This window comes from Tasmannia lanceolata, unplaced genomic scaffold (genome assembly GCF_043159265.1).
Source record: "Tasmannia lanceolata isolate RefF3 unplaced genomic scaffold, GAP_Taslan_0.1 ptg000023l, whole genome shotgun sequence".
Taxonomy (NCBI): domain Eukaryota; kingdom Viridiplantae; phylum Streptophyta; class Magnoliopsida; order Canellales; family Winteraceae; genus Tasmannia; species Tasmannia lanceolata.
This window is the reverse complement of record NW_027518700.1, coordinates 17,071,597-17,089,470: the sequence shown is the minus strand read 5'-3', so window position 1 is coordinate 17,089,470 and position 17,874 is coordinate 17,071,597. Positions and strand designations below refer to the sequence as shown.

At 36.9% G+C, this 17,874-nt stretch overlaps 1 protein-coding gene across 2 annotated transcripts in view; it reads left to right on the top strand.

Moving 5' to 3' along the window:
• Positions 1 to 1,754: 1,754 nt before the first annotated feature.
• Positions 1,755 to 17,874, top strand: part of GCP4 (GAMMA-TUBULIN COMPLEX PROTEIN 4) — a 67,702-nt gene continuing 51,582 nt past the window's right edge. Inside the window, exons 1-4 of one of the 2 annotated variants that reach the window (XR_013238291.1) lie at positions 1,755 to 2,158; positions 2,350 to 2,641; positions 6,236 to 6,372; positions 10,559 to 10,657. Coding sequence is in view for 1 of the 2 variants with exons in the window: in XM_077366894.1 (XP_077223009.1) it covers positions 1,986 to 2,158; positions 2,350 to 2,641; positions 6,236 to 6,372; positions 10,559 to 10,657 (701 nt within the window). In the remaining variant the exon portion in view is untranslated. The remainder of the gene's footprint in view (positions 2,159 to 2,349; positions 2,642 to 6,235; positions 6,373 to 10,558; positions 10,658 to 17,874) is intronic. The other variant, XM_077366894.1, reaches the window with a different exon arrangement.

Genomic DNA, 17,874 nt, shown 5'->3' with positions numbered 1-17,874 from the left:
ATAGGTTCAGCCCAAAAAATCATTTCCATAGGATGATCCTAGCCCTCTAATCTATGTAAGAAATGGTTCTCAAACTCACTTTTCTTTCCCTCTTTTTTTAATTTTATCTGCATAACTTTCAACATTTTTAGCCAAGGAGAATGATATCCTCGCTACCTTTTTTTCACACTTCCCGTCTCTTTTAACCTTCTTGAATCTTAGCCATTTTTTTGCCTCATATATTAAAACTACACTAAACTCTCTCTCTCTCTTACACACACACTTACTTTTTCGTCCAATTCTTAAGATATTACACCCATTAGTTTCCAAAATGCCTACAAACCCTCCTAAACTCACTCTCTCTCTCAATTTGTTTTCATGATAAATCGGTCTCCAAGTGGAGATGAGGGTTAAATCCCTAAAAATCAGGAAACAAAATCCCCAAAACTTGTATTTCTCAATCCGGTTTTGAATCTTGATTAGAGTTTTTTATTTCTGGATTAGAAACCATACATAAAATTGGCATTATTAAAAAATAAAAAACTAAGCTGGGACAGTGGGACACCAAGAGATCTAAGCTTCAAGTTATTTTAAAAAAAAAACTACGCTGGGACACCATTGAGAGAGAGAGAGAGAGAGAGAGAGAGAGAGAGAGAGAGAGAGAGAGAGAGAGAGAGAGAGAGAGAGAGAGAGAGCCGTACCTGTGGAGAGGTGGCGACTGGCGACGCTTCTGGAGGTTGAAGACGAAGAGAACCAAACCCTATTTTGTAAATCTCAGAAACCCAAAAGTTATATGGGAAAAAAAAAGTTATATGGGAAAAAAAAAAACGACTTTTTTCTGTTTAGTTTTTTACGGGCACCCGCGGGTCCACCCGGACCCTCGCAGTTTTGACGGGCCGGGTTGACCCGCGGGTCACGATAGAAACGGGTCACAACATCTTGACCCGGACCCTGGAATTACGGGCGGGCCGGGTCGACCCGCGGGTCCGGGTCAATTTTTGCCAGGTCTACCCTAAACCCTAATTTTGAATAAAAATTCCTTCAAATAAGCGAAGTAGTGTCCCAAATTTAACCTTTGCAAGCTACCTTGTAGCGGATAACAACGGGGCTCGAGAATTGATGTGTATTCGAATAATCGGAGCTAGTAATCGCCGATATGCTCATTGGTGATGTTATTGTTGCTGTAATCAAAGTAGACACCCATTTTGACCGAACCCTAAACCCTAATTTTGAATAAAAATTCCTTCAAATAAGCGAAGTAATGTCCCAAATTTAACTCTAGAATAGTTAAGGATCCCAATTAGGTTCTTATAAAATTTTAGGAAAATCCAATAAAAAATGCTTAACAAGACGAGCTGATTAAGTGCATTTGTCATTCTCTAGTTAATATTCAGAAGGGAGAGGGGGGCGGGGGTCTTATTCGATTCCGGGTTGCCCAGGGGAAAAGGATGAAAGCATACAATTTATATTCAACACAAAAGTGGAGTGAAGTATCCATTTTAATATGCTCTTGAGAATGAAGAAGTACCATCTGAAGGCCTTATTGTGCTTAAGAGGGGGAGTGAATTGTATTTGAAGGAGGTTGTATTGAGAAGAATAGGGGGCACAAATATAACGTTTTATTATAAAAGGGGGGTCGAAGGCTTTATTTTGAGGGGATTTGTTTTCTTTTCCCAAACGAAAATCACATTTTCTATGGAAACGGAAAGGAAAATGGGTACATTTTCCGCGGAAACGCACTAAAAATGTCGTTCTGTTGCTCGGATAGGGAAAGCGTGAAGTTTCCTTTTTATCCTACGTGTTGGCCTCATTTCCGCGGTTGTATATCCGAGCTTTCTGCACGGAATCGAATTATTTTCCGAGGAGAACGTGCAAGTCGCGTGTGGGGAAAAAAAAAACCGAGGGACGTTGCCAACAGAAGCCCTAAAACAGAAGCACAAACGTGTACTCATGGTGGTTTATAGGGAAATTATGCATGATTACTTGTTTTAGCTCTTAAAGAGAAAATGCTGCAGGAGCTCCTGTTAGCTCTGATCGGATACACCGGCGATCTCATCGTCGACGAGCGGGAGCATCCAGAAGAAACCCTCCACATACCTTTATCCCCTAACGCCCACATTTCACCCCATTCCACCTTCAAACTCGCCCCCGATCTCTCCTTCATCCAACCCTTCGAAAGGTAAATAGATCTATCAATCTCTTTCCCTTTTTTTTCTCACCATAGAAGTAAAAATCCTTGCCTTTCTTTTTTCTGAGAGTTTGATATCGCGATAGCTATCTTCATTCCTTTAGGGTTTGACGTCGAAAACCCAAAAACCCTTTTTTTAGGGCTTTGTTTGTATTGAATTGTTGATAATTTGATACCTGCAGGGACGCGATTGAAAAGCTCATCCCTTTAGGGTTTTATTATAGGGAGCTCAATCGCTTCGCGGCCAAATCTCGAGATTTGAGTTGGATACTCTGTGCAGACGAGTCTCCCTTGTTGCGAACTCCCGAGTTGTTGAAAGGGGAAAAACGTAAGCCTAGCGTGTACCGTAGGGCAATTGCTAATGGCGTTGTGGAGATTTTATCGGTTTACAGATCCGCTGTTCTGCAGATCGAGCAGAATTTGCTGTCAGATCCTACGCCCATTTTGGCAACTATAACTCAAGGTCTCAATAAGGTTTGTTTGATGTAAGTTAGATCACTTTCTTTTATCTTATTAATTACTTGATTTATCTTGGCTGGATGCTTTGTTTACACCATGTTGAATAAAGATCGTAGTGATGTTTGAAGATGAATGAGAGGGGTTCTTCACATAAATTTAATATATGTTTAGTTTTAGATTAAATTCTCCGTTGATTCAAGCAAACCTAAAAGTATTAAATGCGGCACATGGATGTGGTTCTTTGTGTAATTAATCGAGGGTTTTTTAATCTCTCTCTTTACATGATTGTCATCTTATAGGTAATTGAGTTGTTGATTTGTTTTTTTTTTCTTCAAATATTTTGAGTGTTTTATTTTGGTTTTTCTCCTTGGGTTGTTTTATTTAGACTAAAGTTGAAGAGAATCAGCTATTTTTTTTACCTAGAATAATTCTCTGTATTCCCTGGAATTTGGACATGTGGTTTTATAATTGAGATGGCTATCTGCTTGTCGGTTGCCATCATTTATTTCTTTCCTTTCCACATGTATGTGTGGGCAGTTCGGTACGAGGGAGGAGTTGGGTTGAAAAAAATTTGAGTTTAATACAATGTGTGTTAAAAAAAGGTAGTGAAAAGGGTCAAATAGAATATGTTTAAAAGAGGAATGATAGATGCAAGGGCACCCTTGCATAAAGTGCAGGAAAAGGGCCCTCGATTGGATCCACATCATTAAGTGCAACCGAATTTAATTTTTCGCCGATTTTAAAACGTTACAAAAAATGAAATGGATCCAATCAAGAGCCCTTTTCTAGCTCTTTATGCATGCCCCCCTTGCATCTATCATTCCTTTGTTTAAAATTTTGTCATTTACAAAATATAGTGGGGGTAAAGCTGAAAAGTTGGTAAAAAAAGCGTTTAATATGTTTAAAATGTGTTTTAAATATTTTCATTAAAGAAACAGAGGGTTTTTGCTGTAAAATTTTTAAATGGAGTATTAAACGGCAAACCTACAAAACACTTGTTTTTCCACAGAAGAATATTGTTTAAAATGGCATTTTGCTAACTATGGGTTGAAGGTATAATTAGGCCCTGTTCGTTTTGGACTCAAAAATCAATTCTTAATACCCAAAACGAATAGGGGCTTAGTAACTACATCTTGTAATACTATAGGCTTGTGCTTTTAAACAACATACTTCAAGACTATTTATCTACTTTTTGTTTAGCCAAATCCTTGTATAGTGGATTACCTAGCTTTTGTTAAAGGTATATTATTATTATTTTTGTTGCATACTGATGCGTATTGTAGACCCAATAAGCGGCGTATTTGCCCATTTGAACTTTTAGGATTTTTATTTCCTTGTCATCTAGTTTCTAGGGCTTCTATTTATATGTTTTAGATTTTAGAAATTTTATTTTTATTTTCAAGTTATTTAAATGCCTATATATAGGCCCTCATGTATTAGGGTTTTTAGATTTTGATAATGAATTAATGAATTGAGAACAGAGATTCTCCCCTATCCCTCCTCTTGTTCTCTTTCTCTTCTTCCCTTATTATTCTCCTCCTCCTCCTATTCTTCTATTTCTGCCCTCTAGTTTCTTGTCTTCTCTCTTCTTTCTTCTAATCTCTTCCCCTTCTTTTCTTCTATTCTTCTTCTTTTTTCCCCTCTTTCTCTTATTTGTCCTATTCTGGGCCAGATCAATTTGGTTTCAGAGCAAAAGATCCTAAGATCCCAGCTCTCTTCATCTCTCCCTATCGCTTTTTTTCTTTTTCCCATCTCCCTTTCTGTCCCTCTTTCAACAGATCCGCCCCTTTCTCTTCTCAAACCCTAACACTACTCTTTCTTCTTCCATCTTTACCATCATCTTCCCAAAATTGTTACCCTAACCCTAGCCTTTTCTTCCACATCCTGAACCCAAAACCCACCAACAGTCCCTTGAATCCCTTCCACAATGCTACCATCTTCCATTCCCTAACAGTTGAATCCTCGTGGATCATGCCTCACCCACATCCTAGATTTTGGTGTTTTACACCTCTGTGTAACGTCCACTTATCTCCCACAACAACACCCGAGTTCATCTCTCAAACCCATCTTGGGAGGCAAAGAAAATTCGTGTGGGTTTAGGGTAACCCCATTGAAATGAGAACATCATCTTATTATATATTAGTGATCTCTAACTGTAAGAAATAGAAAAAGTGTAAGAAGAATATGAGAGAAATATTGGGAGACGAAAATTCATGTGTGTGTTGGAGTAGAATCTTGTGTAGATTTGGTATCACCTAGGTTTTTTCTTGCAAGACCAATTGACCTATTAGAAAGCCGGTTCGTATTTCCATGGCGGAAAAAGGGAAAGATACAATGGAATGTAATTCTCCTAGTAATGATGTGGGTATTATGGAAGGAGAGGAATGCCAGTTTTCGGAGGCTGGGTAAAGAGCTCCCACTATTTATTCTTAAAGGTGATAGACTTAACCATCTCTTGGGTAAGGATATTGCCTTGCTTTAGATTTGTGTCAGCCTACGATTTGTGGTATGGGTGGAAGGAGGTTTGCGTTAGCTTTGAGCCTGTGATCTGTTCGTCTTAAGAATGGGATCCTCTGCCTCAAGGACATTTGAAGCTTAATATTGATGGATCCAGCTTGGGATACCTCGGGCTAGCTAGTATAGGTGGGCTTTTGAGAGACGAGAGGGGGTCTACGAGGCGGGCTTATTCGGGCCTCATTGGTACCATAGACTCTAATGAGGCTGAAGTTAGGGTGGGCCTACAAGGTATCAAGTTCGTGGAGAACATTTTCTTGGATTATGTGATAGTGGAAGGAGACTCCCTCAATATGATAAGGTGGCTCATTGGGTCCCACCCATTTCCATGGAGTTTTGCACTTTTTTTTTGATGAGATTCATGACAAAGTGGTTGTATCCTTCATTTCGTACCCATATGTCAAGAGAGTCAATAGTGAAGCCGATAGGCTACATAGAGCAGGATTATCTAAGGTTAGAATTTTTTTACTTTGTACCCCCTTGACTATGTACTAGGAGTCCGTCTTTGCATCTATGCTTGTATTCGCTTTCCCGCCTTATATTGACCATCTCAGTCGTGGTTTTTCTGTTTTTTCCTCATTAATAAATTTCTTCCATTCAACAAAAAAAAAAGAAAAAAAAAAGAAAAAAGAAAAAGAAAATCCATGTATGTTGGGCCACCCCATGAAAATCATCTTATTTTATATTTTCATCTTATTATTTATTAGTGATCTGTAGCTTATTACAAGTATGCCATTATTAATCTAACCAGTGATCATTTTCAAAAAATAAAAAAAGTTAACCAGTGATGGGCCCCATCCTATATAACATAAACAACATAAACAACACTTAAACACTTGTGATGGGCCCTATCAGGTTTATGAGTACTTAACAGAGACCAAGTGAAAGCGGAATAATGCATATTATTGTTTTAGTAGCTTTTATTTTATTTGGAGCAGCTATTTCAGCCGCTGTGCCTTCAGCGAAAATCATGCTGTTTTGCAAGCTCCCATTATTTCTAATCCCAAGCCCTGCCTTTTTCTATACTTAAAATTCTCCTAAAACTTTATATTGTTTGCTGTTCCTGATGAATTTCTATGGTTGGTTTTCTCACAGTTTGATGTGCTGTTGCCCCCTCTTCATCAGTTTATTGTTGAGCTTGAGTGTGATGATATCCGAGGAGGAAAACTTCTAAGCCTTTTGCACAAACGTAGCCATTGTGGAGTGCCTGAATTACAAGCGTGTTTCCAAAGGTACATAATTGTTTTTTTTTATTTCTTGTAAATTGGCTATAGACAGGTAATTTGATCTTGCAAAAATTTTCTTGCATCAAGTTATTGCAATTATTCTTATGACAAACTGAGACTTTTGACCTTGTTCCTTCCTATTAGTGGAAAAGTGCTCATTAAGTTGCACTCAATGTTATGAAAACTAGCAGAGTGATCTGGCCTAAACTTCTAAGCAGACTCATGCTTCTTGAGTTGGTCCAACTTGGATGAGTCACACATTACTGACTCAAGCCACAATGTTGGTAAATGGATATGAAACTAAAATGAGGCATTAAGTTCTTTGTGAAAACTTACCAAAAAAGGTTCTTTGTGAAATGCGAATCTAAAGTGAAATGTGATTCTGATGTTGATTGTAAGATGATGCAAAAGTTTCCATCATGTACTTATGTTAATTTAGGGATTTTGAGAGAGTGGTTTAAGAAAGTCCTGGATGAACAGAAAGGAGGTAAAAAAAAAAGTTTTGGTTGAATAGAAAGGAGGTAAAAAAATTGAAGCCGACTGAAATAGATTAGATGTTAAAAAAGGTAGCTAGATGGTAAAAAAAAGCTAAATAGCTGTACTTACGAATTGAAGAAACGAAGGGCCAGAGAATTAATAAATTATAAATCCTAATCATATTTTTGTGGCGTTAACATGAGAAATGAATTAACATTGTTCCTGGACTCTGTGTTGCTGGACTCTGTACAGGGAGTGGAATCCTCTGCTCTCCCAATTAAATATCTTGGCCCGCCTTTCTATGGAGGGCTAAGCATTCACGATTGGGATTGTTATTTAGAGGATAGATTTAAGAATCGATTCATGGAAGGTGGGAAGAAACATTTACCTTCCAGGTTGAGTAACTCTTATCAAGGCTTCCCTCTCTGATATCCCACATGCTTTCTCTTTATGTTGAAAATTCCTCCCCGAGCTCCCCATTAGGTCAAAAGGATTCAAAGGAATTCTTATGGAATGCCGATCTATGCTTAGGAAAATGCACTTAGTCAATTGGAACCAAACTTTCTTTCCCAAAAAGGCAGGGCCTAGGCCTCAAAATGACCACAACCCGAAATTCTGCCCATTTAACGGAATGGAGATGGAGGCTTTTGCTTATACAAATGACCTTCAGACGAGATTTTTCTGGGCCAAAGACCAGTTCCTCAAAAAATCCCTCCGCAGTATTCGTACCGCTCCCACCTATGGAAGTCTTGTAAGCCTATTTTCTTCGCTTTTATTTAACATATCCACTTTGACATTGGAAATGGAACCAATACTTTCTTATGGTTTGATAAATTGTGCAAGATTCCTCCCTAGTGGATGAATTCCTCATTGTGTTCAAGAAAGCCATAAAGACCAGGACTTTGGTATCCAAATATATTGACAGAAAGGTCAAAATCCAACTTTAAACCTATGTTCGCCTTTCTATTTGAGCCTCAACCGAATTTATTTCTCCTTCTAAACTCCAAATCACTTTCATATTATCCAGGGAATTTATTACGAGGTTATTTGGTTTCCCAATATCCCTGTCCTTTTCTCAATTAAATCCCTTCTCATCCGTTCCACAAAATACAGCTCAAATTCTCGTGATTTGGGACCCTGATCCATCTTCATGGGTGGTGGGCCTTCCTTTGGTTGTTCGTCCAAGTTAAAATCCCAACCGCAGATCAGTTATGCAATAGAAAAATTGTACTCTATAATGATTTTTTGTGGTCACCCTGAGAACTATTCCAGTCATGTTCAACAACACATGTCACTAAGTGTTCGATGTGATTAAGCCATTATGGATGGCTTTCTTGCTTATGTGATGGTTTCTAAGTATATATTTGTGCTTATTCTCGCATTTCCCAAAGTTTCATCTTAAATGGTCAGCATTTGCATATGTTTCCATACGTTTTTGTGATTTTACAAGATTTCCATTAAAATTTCCACCGAAATGTTTTTGTTCTCGTGCGTACCGAAACTGAAACTTAAAACTGTGCGTAATACCTCTTCAAACAGTCCATGAGGTCTGCTGCACAGCCCAGGGAAGATGGGGTTTTGTCCTTGTCACTCCAAAGTAATTCCTCTTTGACTTGTTGTGGATTGAAGGAGTAGAAGTATATGATCTCGGATTATTTGGATATTATCCTGCTAATATACTCTTTTGAAATGAGAGAAGTTAAAAAAGTAGGAAAGGTAAGAAAGGAAGAAATTGCGAAAGAGAGGGAGGAAAAACATTGTAATGAGGGTGTGCTCAATTCGTGGGGCATGCCCTATATTATTCACTTAAGTGATATTTACATAATGACACATATACCAATGCTCGATGTGTGAGGCATGCCTTATATTATTCACTTAAGTGATATTTACATAATGACACATATACCCCTATGAATTAAATGACCTAAATAAATAGAAAACACACCATATAACATGAGACACATTATATTAAAAATATGTAACTAGTGTCTTTGAACACTTAACAAGGCTAGTATTCTGGTCACCAAAATCTATTGGAAATTCGCAGGTACAGATATGGTTACAAGTACAGACAAAGAGATAACCCAATACATATATGGTTACAACTTACAACTACAGACAAAGAGATAACAGGGTTACGGGGCATAACATTTTCTGAAATCTAGGATACGGATAAGTATTAAACACGAAGATAATCTACCATTCAAAAAAAAAGAAGGATACGGATAAGTATACTGGTATCACATACTATGAGAAAAGACATAATGCATATATGATTTTTTTTTTATGAAACTTGACTAAATTTCACTTATTGAATAGAATAAATTTTTTATTGATTATAGTATCTCTACAACTCATGTACTCAAAATTATATCAAAAATATGCAACACAAACAAGAAAAAAAAATGATAATTTAAGGAAACATTTTGCAAGATGGTATTAAATTTGACCAATAAACGTATTCATGTACAAGTGTTGGTATCACATGTGGCTAACTTGGTATCTTAGGTGTAGACAAGTGTCCGGGTATCATAGTTAGAAAGTTGCATTTGAATTGACTTAATTTCTACCAAGAATTCTTTGTATTTAATTTGTCCTTGTTTGGAGAATTGAATTTTCTTATTTTAGATATTCTCACATAAGCCATGGATCAATAAACCAAATCTGGCAGATTTAAAAGCGACCCAAACTCCAAAAAGAAAAAAGATTATTTTCATTTGGCCGAGAATCCAAAATATGTATGTCTCTATGAAGGAGAACTAGTTAGAACCTGGAAATGTAGGTCAATGGATTCAGTCCATTTTCACTTCCAGCTGAGTCTCTCTGATAACTGCACACACTATGTCAGACTCTGTTCAGGTGTGTTTTTCAGAGATGGAGCTTATATGACATTCTAGTCTCCCTTTGCCAATTTCTCGAAACTAAGCAAAGGGGGACTGAGTGGTTCAGGAAGAACCTGTGTTTTTCAGTTTCAGAGATGGAGGAGCTTCCATGACATTTTAGTCTCCCTTTGCTTATTTCCCCAAAGTAGCTATTATGCTAACTGAAATCAAGTTTTCCAAAAACTGTTTGGCATTATACATGTATCTACACAGAAAATTTGGCATCTCTGCCATGGAACTTATGTAACTATTTTGGGTTAATTATGCTCTAGACTGATGCTGGTGTGAATTCCGTTTCAAAACAGTCCCAAAGGTCTGCTCGAACACAACGAAAGAACAAAGGGAGATGCAGACGACCCAAAATGAAAACTGCTGATGACAAGCTCCGGAAAGTTCCTGAAGGGATCCTTTTATCAATTGGTTTTTTTGTTTGGTTTTCTGGATTTAAAAAACTTTTCTAGATGGTTTTGGAAACCTCCAATCTTTTGAAAATGATATTAAACCTTGGTGAGAGTCTTTCTAATTTAAGTTTTGAAGATTGTTCGGGGAAAGAAAAATTAATCTAATCTATTATTTTTCTTTTCATTGTTGCTCTTGGAGCTTTTATTCAAATTTAACCAATTTCATGATCAATCTCTGTTGGCTGAATTTTGTCTCTAATGTTTATGCAATTCTTTTGCTTCAACTCTCAAGAAGTTTAATATACTTCGTTGATTCACGGTATCTAGATTGCGTCAAATTATCTTTAAAATGAGAGAATTGAGATATGAACATGTGATGAAATGCAGACTTACTCTCATTTGATTTGTTTGTTGTCATGTTTCAAATCATAGGCTTCTTTGGCATGGGCATCAGGTCATGTATCAGCAACTGGCATCTTGGATGGTTTATGGAATTCTTCAAGATCAGCATGGAGAGTTTTTCATCAGAAGGTATTCTTGAATTTCAAAATAAGCAACATACAAATTATACATAGCACTTTTAGGTCCTCTTAAAATTGCTGTTTGGAACTCATATCTCTATGTTGAATAAGTTGCTCTTGTAGGGGCTTTTGTAAAAGGACTGTCCCTATGCTTTGTGATGGCATTGATGGGTTGATAGATATGTTGATATAATAGAAGCATTATTCCCTCCCTTAAAAGCTCAACAAGTGCAGCAGTTAAATACTTCAGTTGAACGGTTGATAGGACCATGTCATTTTAATATGGACGATGTATATCATTTCAAAAAAAAATATGGACGATGTATAAATCTGCTTTGTTGATGGTTGCAAGTAAACATGAAAAGTGGTTCATAATTGAGAACAACTATATTTACTTTATTGTCCCTTGTACTTATAAGCAAGAATTCAATGATTGGTTCTCGTCCGGACTTTGGTTCCCATACAAGTGGAAGTACTTTTTTTTAATGGTTATAACTTATAAGTTGAAGTACTTCGTGGAAGTTTATGGAAGTCCATGGAAACAATTGAAATTTACTATGATTTGTGGACACGGCACGAGTGTTGCGTTTCGACACGGCCAAGAAGTGTCGGACGCGGCGAACTCCCAAAATTTAGAAACGGGGACACGCCTAAAATGGAAAGCACATATAATCATGATTTGTGGACATGGATTCATGTGTTGAGTTTTGACACAGATATGAGGTATCTAACTTGGCAAACCGTAAAAATCTAGAAATAGTGTCACACTCATACACATACATACATATAAAATTACCAACACTTCTAGCATTACACGTAAAGTGTCTAAAGGAGTGTCAACATGTGTGGACATGGGTGTTGTGTCGGATATGACATGACACGTGTGTCTGCTATAAATTCGAAGTGTCGGCCAAATCATAAGAAATTTAAGATGGAACTTTAGGAAATACTCTAATAAGCATAATTATACACCTAGAAACTATCACACAAGTAAGAAAACCATTTATAATATGGTTTAACAATATAAAAAATCTAGTGACGTGTTGTCACGCATGTTTGGAACAGTAAGGTTCATTCTAAACATAGATATTTCATACGTATTACAAGTGATGATTGATCCATTTCTTTTACTCTTCAACTTATCTTATTGATAGAATGCGCGACATTAATATTTTCTGGATATATAGGGTTTTTTGGTTATGTGGCTGCGGATGAAGAAATCGAACTTCAAACTTCATTCCATATGGAAGTTGACACGTGTTGGTCAAAATCAATAAGCTTCAGTTTTTTTTTTTGGATGCATAGCAAGGAATCAAACTTTGGTCTTTGGTCTTCATGGAAATTGACATGTGTCAGCCAAAATTGACAGGTCTCGATGGAAGTTAAAAATTATTCTTATAAACAGAACAATCTTTGCCATTTTATCTTGTTTAGCATGACCTAAAACAGCTCTAAAATATGCTAAATGATATTTGACGAACCACACAATAGACGGTGTCGGACGCTACAAATGCAACAAATAAGCATCCTTGATCATCCAAACATTATCTGGAAACCATGCATTTAACTTGATGAATATGGTGGTGGAACCCTCCTTAAATTCTCGTTACCAAACATCCCATCTATTTCATGTCAGTGTTTCACATTCCAGCATCAGTAGTAAATAGGACTGGAAGAATCCATCAAAATTTCTTATGGAATATGTCCTTATCATTAGAAAGGTGCATTGATCAATCAGGTTCAGGTTTGCAAACCAAAGTCTACTAGTTTTTGGAGTAAAAACATCAGAAATCAAAATGCTGTCCTCTTTGCTAAATGATGTGAAGATTATTATCTGATCTGCCGAATAATCTAATGAGTTGAGATGGATCCCAGAATGTAAGAGGGTTTTCCCAGTTAAATCTTACTACGCTTCGGCATGATTTTAAATTTCAAAATGTTTCTATTTCCCTCCCCACTGAAATCGATACCGCAATTGAAACACATATCGAAATCAATATCTTAACTGTATTAGCAGTATAAGTGGGACTCGATCCCACGAGAGGGACGCGACCCGCCTCCCTCTTGGTCTCTCGTACCCACGAGAATGGTGTGTGCTTTTTATTATTGATATAAATCATTTTTTCCGTGAACTTGGGATCACAAAAGAAATCTGAATTTCACGCAAAAGGGAATAACTAGAGTCGCCACCTATGTAAGAGACCTAGGACCCATAAGTGACACTGCAATGATTTGCGATCCCTTAAATCTAGATTCGTTACCTGATTACAGTCTTCAATTCCATTGAATAACTCATTTAAATTTCTTTTAAAAGGCTCATTTAAACTCTTTTAATGTGCAAACTACGGGGCATGTACCCTGGATGATCTAATTTCAGTGTGATTCCTTGGTTCATACTTGATTTTCTTGATTTGTTCAAATTCAATCTATGTGAAAGTCCTCCTAAAATTCTAATTTAAAGAAATCCTAAGTGATTTAATCAATTTAATTTAGGGTTTGAAAATGATCAAAAATAAATAAAATAAAACCTAAAACCCTACTGAAGTGTGTAGGGCCGACTCGTGCATGGAATGCCATCCCAGCATCCAAGCTGCCTACGTACCCAAGCCTCACTAGGATCAGAGTCGACGTAGTTCGGTAGCCTAAACTAAGCTACATGCCTAAGACATCTAGGACACCGATCTAGACTGGACTGACTGTTTCAACAGTTTAAGAGAGATTATTTAATTCAAGTTGAGTAGATTTTATTATCCTACGAATTCATCAAGATGCTATATGGTCCTATCTAGGTGCAAGACGTTCCCTAAACTAATGCAGATAGACCCTAGATCCTAGGTTAACTAGGCTTGTCCTATAGGGGAAAAGAGGTTAACTAGTGAAACTAGTCTAAAGGTCAATTGCTAATAGTAGCAACCGGCCGTGATAAGGCTGGACTCCTAACTCTAGAACACCCTAAAACCTAGAACACAACGCGACGTAAGTGTTCCTAAAGCAGCTCTAGTGGTTCCTACGAAGTGGGACCGTAATCCAACGGTTCCAAGATGGACTTGATCATGGGTTTACCCAACCTAAATTATTAGGTTAATGATTTATCTGTCTGTTAAGGCTTCCTAACACCTAAAATTTAGGGAAAATTTAAAGCTCTAAGGGCTGACAAGTTCCATGGTTAGGTCGAATTCATGGAAGGGAATCGTGCTTTCTACCCTTACGCTTTTCGGCAAATAAACTATGATATATTGTAGCCTGGTATTTTCCTCAGGATTTCCGTGGACAAAGACCTCGGAGCCAACAATATATTTAGTTTAGATGATAAAAAGCTTAGGATTGACCGCAATAAAGAGACGATTCTGAATTCAACCCTTGCATCCAAACTAACATAGAATGGCAAGTTTATGAAGGAAGTTATGGATTTTTAGGGTTTCTGTTTACGTAACTTAAGGATTAGATATATTCTGACAAATTAGGGCATTCTGGAACTTTTCATGATCTTTAGAATTAAATTGAATTTTTAATCATTTTAGCAAAATTAGGCAAGATTGGTGATTTTACAAAGAAACATATAGATTTTTAAGGTTTTTGTCCCAGAAACTCAAGGATTAGATGTATTCTGGAAAATTATCTTCTTCTGGAATTTTGCATGATTTTTAGAATTAAATTCAAACGAGGATAAGAGACCATTCCCAAATGGACTCCGAACATGAGACACCGTTCCCAAACGGGCTCAAAGGAGATACGAGACCATTCACAAATGGACTCGGAAAATGAGACACCGTTCACAAACGGGCTCGGAGGATGGTCTGATGAAAATAGCTTGTCTGCGAAATTGACCTGTCTGCGAATGAGACAGGGTCAGCGGAACGGGAGCTAAAGATAATTTGATTTGTCTGCGAAATTGACCTGTTTGCGAATGAGATGCGGCCAGCGGAATTGGGGGTCAGCGAGACACGAAATAAAAAGGATTGGCTAGTCTGTGGGACCCGATCTTGCGAGAGGGGCGCAGCCCGCCTTACTCTCTTGGTCTCTCGTACCCACGCGAATGGCGTGTGCTTTTTATTATTGATATAAATCATCTTTTCCGTGAACTTGGGATTACAAAAGAAATCTGAATTTCACGCAAAAGAGGATGATCAAAGTAGCAAAAATAGGGAGTTTGACCACTGGGGTTGTCGGGCCCTTGTTTGCTGACGTGGAGCCCTCTAAACTCGCTCAACACATTTCTCCAAAATGAAGAAAAAATGAGAGAAATTCTTGGGCAAATCTTTTTTTTGTATACGAATTTGCTAGCCACCTTCGCCAAGGCCACTTGTCGGCTTGTGGCCCTTCCTTTGATGCAAAGATTGACAGAAGTAACATGGGTGCAAAGGTGGCTAGCAAAAACATAATAGCAAAAAATAGTAATCATTACGGATTTGTGGCAGAAGTACAAAGTTTTAAATGAAAAATTATGGAAAAATGGAATCAAAGTAGGAAAATTACGAAAAAAATACCGAAAGGATGTAACATATGACAATTACCGAAAAAACTACAAAGAAAATTAAAAAATTATGACAATTACGGGAAAAAGGCCAAAATAAAACTTTTGCACTTATCTACGGGCACCCGCGGGTCCACCCGGCCTGGTCCCGTTTTGACGGGCCGGGTGGACCCGCTGGTCAATTTCAAAAGGGTCACGGATTGGTGACCCGGACCCGTAATTTACGAGCGGGCCGGGTGGACCCGAGGGTCCGGGTCACTTTTTGCCAGGTCTAGTTTTATTAGGAAGTGACAAATCTTGGCCAAACCATACACCATCTTTTAGATTTACTCTCAATCTCCCCGTTGACTGATTTCCTTTTGATTTGCTTTTAATCTCCCATTTGCTTCTTCTTCTCCAAATCCTCCCAACATCTACCAGCAACCAAACAGAGCATAAGTGATTTAATCAATTTAATTTAGGGTTTGAAATTGATAAAGAAATAAAATAAAACCCTAAAACACTACTAAAGTGTGTGTAGGGTCGACTCGTGCTTTGTATGCCATCCAAGCATCCAAGTTGCCTACGTACCCAAGCCTCACTGGGATCAGAGTCGACGTAGTTCGGTGGCCTAAACTAAGCTACATGCCTAAGACATCTAGGGCACTGATCTAGACTGGACTGACTATTTCAACAGTTTAAGAGAGATTATTTAATTCAAGTTGAGTAGATTTTATTATCTTAGGACTTCATCTAAGATGCTATATGGTCCTATCTAGGTGCAAGACGGTCCCTAAACTAATGCAGGTGGGCCATACATCCTAGGTTAACTAGGCTTGTCCTATAGGGGAAAAGAGGTTAACTAGTGAAACTAGTCTAAAGGTCAATTGCTAATAGTAGCAACCGGCCGTGATGAGGTTGGACTCCTAACTCTAAGACACCTTAAGACCTAGAACACAACTTGACATAAGTGTTCCTAAAGGGGCTCTAGGGGTTCATACGAGTTGGGACCGCAATCTAATGGTTCCAAGATCAACTTGAACTTGGGTTTGCCCAACCCAAATTTATTAAGTTAATGATTTTTTTTTGTCTTTTAAGGCTTCCTAACACCTAAAATTTAGGGAAAATCTAAAGCTCTAAGGGCTGACAAGTTCCATGCTTGGGTTGCATTCATGGAAGGGAATCGTGCTTTCCACCCTTGCACAATTCGGCAAATAAATTACAATATATTGTTGCCTGGCATTTTCTCAGGATTTTCGTGGACAACGACCTCGGTGCCAACAATATATTTAGTTTAGATGATAAAAAGCTTAGGATTGACCGCAATAAAGAAACGATTATGAATTCAACCCTTGCATCCAAACTAACCTAGAATAGCAAGTTTATGAAGGAAGTTATAGATTTTTAAGGTTTCTGTTTACGTAACTTAAGGATTAGATGTATTTTGGAAAATTAGGGCATTCTGGAACTTTTCATGATCTTTAGAATTAAATTGAATCTTTAATAATTTTAGCAAAATTAGGCCAGATTGGTTATTTTACAAAGAAACATATAGATATTTAAGGTTTCTGTCCCAGAAACTAAAGGATTAGATTTATCCTGAAAAATTACAATATTCTGGAATTTTGCATGATTGTTAGAATTAAATTCACTTTTAAATGATTTTATCAAAATTAGGCCAGATTGTTGACTTTACAAAGCAACACATAGCAAACGTATTCCAAATCAGTTCAAAATGTTACAGTAACATGATAATCATGAAAAACCTACTGTAACAATTTCATCAATTTTTATTACGATTTGCTACGTATTCCAAACCTATTAATAACTGGCTATTTCGAAAGAAAAGATCATATAGCACATTTACTGTAATCCTTAAATCATGAAAAAATCATAATAGATCAAATATGAACCATATTATTTTACCTCCAAATTTCAGCACTTGAAAATAATTATTTCTCCAGAAACTCAATTTTTGTTGAAAAATCAACGGTTTCCTTGAAATTCCAAAGCCGTTTTATCATAAAAATTCGAAATACATATCAAAACCTCTTGAAAATTAATGAAAAATTTTCTACATCATTTCAATAACATATGTTACTGGTTTGAAGAGAAAAATTCCGAAAATATTAGTTTTAATATGAAAAACCTTTACCGCACGCAAAACGATACTTCGAATATAAAACCATATAGGAAACTAATTTTTCGAAATTTTATTCCACAGAAAACTCTAAATACATTTAAACTAATGATCTGGAAAGTTTGTGACCTTTCGAATCCGTTTGATATTTATTTAGGTTTAATGAATTTTAAAATAATTAAAAACAGCATTAAATTAATTCGAAAATTCATGAAATTTCTTGAGTGATCTGAAAATATGGAAAAACGACTGGAAACAAAATTTCAGCCAATTTCGACTTGTTTTGTTATATATTCGTTTTTATGCGTCGAAAAATACCCCTTTTCTAAGTTTCCGTTCGAAGAACGAAATCGATGTCAAAACGAATCAAACTTAACTGGAAATTTGGGTTTCCAGAAATTTTTTAATGTATTTAAATCTCAGAATAATCAGATTTGAGAAAACTCCTTGATTCAAACTACTTGCTTTGAAAATCGAGTTTAAACCCATATCGAAAGAGATTTGAAAGAAATTTGATTTTTAATTATAGAAAATTAATTTTCCAGCAAAAATCTGGATTTAAGAATAATATGGTTCATACTTTATCATATCAAAATTTCAATAAAAAATACATACATATGCATCATCTATGAAA